This window comes from Polyodon spathula, chromosome 17, assembly GCF_017654505.1.
Source record: "Polyodon spathula isolate WHYD16114869_AA chromosome 17, ASM1765450v1, whole genome shotgun sequence".
Lineage (NCBI taxonomy): Eukaryota > Metazoa > Chordata > Actinopteri > Acipenseriformes > Polyodontidae > Polyodon > Polyodon spathula.
Window position 1 is genome coordinate 28,617,450 of NC_054550.1, and position 6,000 is coordinate 28,623,449.

The 6,000-nt window shown below is 33.8% G+C and overlaps 1 protein-coding gene across 1 annotated transcript in view; it reads left to right on the forward strand.

Moving 5' to 3' along the window:
- LOC121329675 (putative N-acetylated-alpha-linked acidic dipeptidase) overlaps nucleotides 1-5,583 on the forward strand; it is a 64,567-nt gene extending 58,984 nt beyond the window's left edge. Inside the window, exons 16-17 of the mRNA XM_041275382.1 lie at nucleotides 2,355-2,447; nucleotides 5,379-5,583. Of these exons, the coding sequence (XP_041131316.1) occupies nucleotides 2,355-2,447; nucleotides 5,379-5,583 (298 nt within the window). The remainder of the gene's footprint in view (nucleotides 1-2,354; nucleotides 2,448-5,378) is intronic.
- The last annotated feature ends 417 nt before the right edge of the window (nucleotides 5,584-6,000 follow it).

A 6,000-nucleotide genomic window follows, 5' to 3' on the forward strand; every position in this document is an offset into this window, starting at 1 on the left:
AATTATAATAGTTACAGCAGCAAAAAACCATAGAAAAATATGTATAAAACTAACAATTCCCCTCCATTGCAGATGGGCCAATGTACAATGTATTTGAGGGGGCATGCCCATCCAAGTTGTGGCCTCAGTTTTTTACCTTACAATGTAAAATGTGATGCTGTTTTGTTGTTGTTTATTTGTTTAGTGAATTTCTACCCACAGACTGGGAACACCACCAGATGATAAAGTTTAGCACCTTAAAAGACAGCTTTATATATCGACTGTATAATGAGGTCAATTCAAGTTAAATTTAAACATCTCAGGTACACAGTTTTTTGTTCCAGCCAATAAATTTTCTCAGCTATCTGTTATTGTAAAAAAAAAAAAAAAAAGATCTAATTAAAATGAGGAGAATAAGGCTGCAGTTTTCTGTTATTTTCCATGTAACTGCCAAATTGCTTTTCTCTGGAAGCAGCTGGCTGAATTTCTTAGCCATACTTATCATACTTCTGTATGTAGTTAAACAGTTTTGTGCATTCAGTAGCCAGAGGCATTTTATGCATTGAAATCTAAATCTATATTTTGTCAGTGTACAAATCCACTTAGAGAACCTTCCTTCTGTTATCTGTACAAAGCAATCCCCCAAAGTGGTTTTTCAGTGGCATTTTCCTAATATCCAATGTCTTACCTGTTTGGTGTTTTATTGAGTGTGTTCTTATTGCTCCTCTGTGGCTTCTGCTTATCATGCTTGCTAACTATTCCTGCAAAAATCGCTTCTGAAGAGACCAATTGTGGAGCAGTGTTACAAGTTTCAGCCCCCAAAAGCCTGGATAGTGCTTTTGAACCCTTAAGTGTAAATGCTATTGAAACCATGTCATTACACTACAAACTGAACAGGGCTTTTATTCCATGACAAAATCTCATAATTTTCCACTTTGTCACGCAAAACCTGAAAACCTCCTCTAAACACCATCGACAAATTGACAAATGTGCAATGCTATGTATGATGGTACCTTAGAGGTTAAATGAAATAGCTCCACTCTCGTTTGCTTACAGTCATGAGAAATAGCATGACATCAGAACTACATGAACTGTAACCCCATTGTGTCATACTAAAAATCCAGGCCAGTGAAATGTATCATATGGAATTTGCATGACAATGGGGTATCTTAAAATGATCTTTACATGTACACAAGCCTGTGCTGCACAGTTTTCAGTGCACAGTGCTTCAACCTGTGAGATTTAGTGTTGAGCTCAATTATGATATGCTTCCCCACCTAGTATTCGGTAAATGTATCCCTTCAAGGGACAGTACTGTATATTTGTATTGCAGTTGTTCTTATGAAGGGGTAAGGTTAAGCAAAATACAAATAGACGCATAACATTACTGTTTTTTAGTTTTTTTCATATATAATTATTAATAAACATTTTACTAAAGGAAGCAATTTGGATCAAGTTGCTTTGCAAACAATCTGACCTTCCTTCCACCTGAAAACAAAACATATTTATAAAATGTAATCCGAGTGAAATCATCAACAACTTTACAATGCTGCAGTATACACAAACAGAAAAATATGTAACCAAAAAAGAACAGAATTACTTTATAGGCAAATGTTTGCATAGGTCCTCTCTCCTGCAGCTCAGCTGATAGGCACCTTGCTTTTAATACACTGTTATCAGCTTTTAATCAGCTGGCCCATTGAATAAAAGCAAAAAGAGAAGATGGTATATTTCTAAATGGTTATTTCCAGACCTGGCACAGATCCTTTTCAGGCTTCTTTTCATTTCTTTCAGAAAAACATGTATTAGAAATGTTAGATTTAAACTTCACAACTGAAATGTTCTCTCCTAGCCCAATATGCAATGTTGGATACATTACTTACACAAAGGTGTGTATTAATGCATGTGAGTTCGTGGGAGCGTTCGTTATTCCTTATGTTAGTAAAAGTGAATAGTATAGTCTGTTTTAATCAGTTGCTGAAATCTCTTTCATATCATGAATCACCATCACACAAGCATTTATACATATAATATCCACTCCAAGTCACCTAAAATAAAATTACATAACAGACTGTGCCTAACAAAAAGCCTGAGCAATGGATTTTTTGCATGTATTGATAAGCAGAAAGACAGACAAACAAATGCATTTTTTCAAAATTTATATTTACAAGACCTTTCATGTTTTTTTTGTTTTTTTTTATTCCAAATACTGGTAATCAACTTTCATGCCAAGTAACATGGGCACATACAATTAGAAGTTAATTATCTACGTTAGCTAATGAACTATTTCCTCCTCTATTCTAAACTATTGTGCCTTGTTTTTAATGTATTTCCTCTGTCACGTTTTTAAATGTACTCATTGTTGCTTGTTTTAGCCCTTTAGAGGTCCGCAGACTGAATGATCAGCTTATGGATCTAGAGAGGGCCTTTATTGATCCTTTGGGAATTTTCGGCAGACCATGGTACAGGTATGGCATTATTCAAGTATTCAACACTATTAGTAGATTATAATGTCAACTCTGAAAAGAAAATGAAGAATACCATAATTCAGTTGCTAAATGAAATAACTGACAAACCACTTTCCACGAGGAGCTAAACTTCTCAATTTGCTGTTCTAGATAATATGATAAGCTAAGACAAACTTAGATCTTTTAATACGTTTTTGTATAATTGCGCCCTTAGGTTCTGATGGCATCATGATAGTTCTGTAAATTATGTAACAACTGACCTAATCTTAAATTAGCTTTCAGAAACATACTTCTCATTATTCGATTCGAGTGGGTGGCACATAGTTAGTAATGACTCATATGGTGCAACTCTTTTGATTTTATGAGTTACTGGTATTCTGTAGACATCTTCTCAATGGGGTAATACGGCCCTATGGGTTAAGACACCTACCATCATTAATTCATGTTTTTGAACACTAGATTGCTCTAAAATTCATGTTATCTCAACCCTTGTGTCCTCAACTTTCTTTCCAATGAATATCTATACTGAAACAAAAGCACACCTCGACGCTTGAGCATTAAAACATTTTTTGTAAAACATAGTTTTTATAACGTTGTGACTTTAAAAAAAAATGTTTGTAGATGTACATTAATAATGTGTTTTTTTCTGGAAAATGTATTACAGTAATAGTAGGCCTTCTGAGTATAAATCCAACAGTTTAAGCACAGGGTGTTAGCTGGGAATTTTTTGTAGGCCCAAACATGTGGTCTGTATTGATAGGGTAAGTTGCCCCCTCCTACATTGCTGAAGATTTTATGTATTGTACTGACCTGGTTGCTGTTTTGATATACTGTGTTAAAGATCTTCAACACTGGTTGGGTTCTGGTAAAATACACCCTTAGTTGGGTGTTTAATGTAAGGTTAATAATTAAGAGAAATTAGAATTTATCTTTAAAAACAGATATTTTAATTGTTTCTTGGCATATGTTGAATGTTAAAAATGTTAATTATTATGCTATTTAAAATGCAAGTCCCGCAGAAATCAAAACTTTGACCCTGAAGGGTATGCTTTGTAATGTGTGAGTAGGGAGGGCTACATTTATATTAAAAAATAAATAATAAATAAATAAATAAATAAAAATGGTGAAATGTTGTGTAGTTCTGATTTAGGCCTCCTACTTTAATTCACTATTTAAATGATAAAGTGAATGATTAAAATGTTTGATATTTGTGATTTAAATAAAGTTCTTCCTTTTTAATGGCACTGTGTTTTGTTTATTAAGGTAATATGCATTGTTTTACAAACAAACATTTGAATTGCAGCAAAACGCCCCTTGGAAAAAATATATATTTTGTTCAAACACAATAAAAACAAATTGTGTTTACTTGGATTTTTCTATGTGGAATTGGTACATTTATCTATCAACTTTTTAAATTTCCGATTTTCACCATGTGTGTGCATAAAATTTAATTTCCCTTGGGGGGGGGGAGGTTGGGCGTTTACCTCAATGTTACCCCAATTATGTCAAAACAGCTATTTTTCATAGTGGAGGTTTCATTGACGGGCAATTTCTTTTAAATAAATACAGACATAAAGGGGCCCTATTAGATCCAGATTATTAACACAATTTCTGCTAAAATTGCACATGCATGGTTTTCGTAACAGATTCTGTCATTTCTTTAGCTACCCAAACATTATTGGTGCTTTTTGAGCTGAGGATTAGCTGACAGTGGCAATACTATGTATACAATTTGTTTTCTAGGACAGATTGGTGAAATGTATAGAAAAGGTATTGAGCTTGTAGGCTTGTGAATTTTCCATTGGACACTGAAAGCATTATCAAACAATAGTGACATGTGGGTTATAGTTTTATACATGTATGTGTCAGCTTTCCTGTCAGTAAAGTATGCACTCCCTCACGTCCACTGATTTTTTTAATGCTTCACTTATTTCTCCCTCAAGTGCTTAAGAGGTATTTTTATTGCAAAAGTGGAAAAGAATTTCATGGATGATATACTATTCTGTTTCCATGGAGACTCTTAATTCTTCTTGTCCCTGCATTTAACTCACTTGTAACAGTCTGTCCGGTGTCAACTACAATGAATATTAGTGCCTCCCAACTGGCAGGTCATACCAGGAGACAATAGAAACAGAGGTACAAATGCTTCTCGTCACCCAGAGGTCTGAATAATCAAAATTGTTACATACGACAAAATGTATACTTTGCAAGTGTCGCAATGAAAATGCTAATTGCTGTATGTTTGTGCTGTGACTGGCCCATCTTAGTACATCTAATCCTGTAACTTTTCATTTGGAACCAAAAACTCATGGTACTTGGTTCTTTTAAATTTGGGATCTCTGTGTAGTATTACTTAAAAGAATGCTCACCAAATTTCCATTTCTTCCCATTCTTCTATCTGATTATTGCTATTGCAAATTGCTGTGTGTTTGTGCAGCGACTGGCCCAGTACATCTACACCCCAGGGGCAGGGTTACTAAGATGAGCCAGTCACAGTCCAAACATACCGCAATTTGCATTTTCTCTGCTACACTTAACAAAATAAATATTTAGTCCTATGTACTAAGAGAAAATATGTTAATGAAGACAGCCGCAACATACTAATTTAAATATTTGTTGCGTCTTCTTAGTGAGATCTCTAGCATTATACATTGTGAGAGAAGTGCACCATTGTTCAAGTTGTAGTCAAAAGTTTACATACTCCAATTGAAATTCATAATTTCTCAAAAACAAATAATTTTAGTAAAAATCTTTCGTAGCAAAAGTTTTGCTTTTGTGGATAAGGAAAAAAGTTACAACGAATAGATGTCTACAATTATTTATTTCAGCATTTTCATCAGGTAGTTAGTTATTATTATATATAAATCTACACAGTTAACTTATTTATATTTAAACTGCCCACAATGTCATTTTGTTTGTTGTGTTTCACAGGCATGTCATTTTCGCTCCAAGTCTACATGATGCTTATGGTTCATCAAGTTTTCCTGGTCTCACGGATGCTTTATTTGATATTGAGAATGATCCAGACCAAGCCAGACGCTGGGAACAGGTTAAGAAGGAAGTATCAGTGATTACATTCATAATCCATTCTGCAGCTAGCACCATGAAGGGTGTCAATGATATTGGTGGACTCTAAACCACAAATAACATTATATCTTATAATCACACTGAATTGAACTATTTCATGATTACTGAAGTGACCAGAAAATGTAACTATAAAAACAAACAAATGTAGGTAGTGTGCTTGGTTGTTCTATACTAACATTGTTGTTATTAGCAACGACTGTTATAGAAGAAGCTCCAGACTTCCTAAGAGAAATCTTTCTTCGTTCATATTTCTTCACTGATTAATAGGTAGACTGTTGTTTTTTCATGTTGTAGCAGATAATACATTACTCTAATTTTATTTGTTGAAGATTTTTATTATATTTGAAACAATCTTAAAATGCAAAACAAAAAGGATATTGTACGTTAAAAACTGATTTAAAAAAAATACAATTGGTAAATCTTTAGTTTGTATGTACCGTAATCTGTTTTTTTCCAATATACTGGC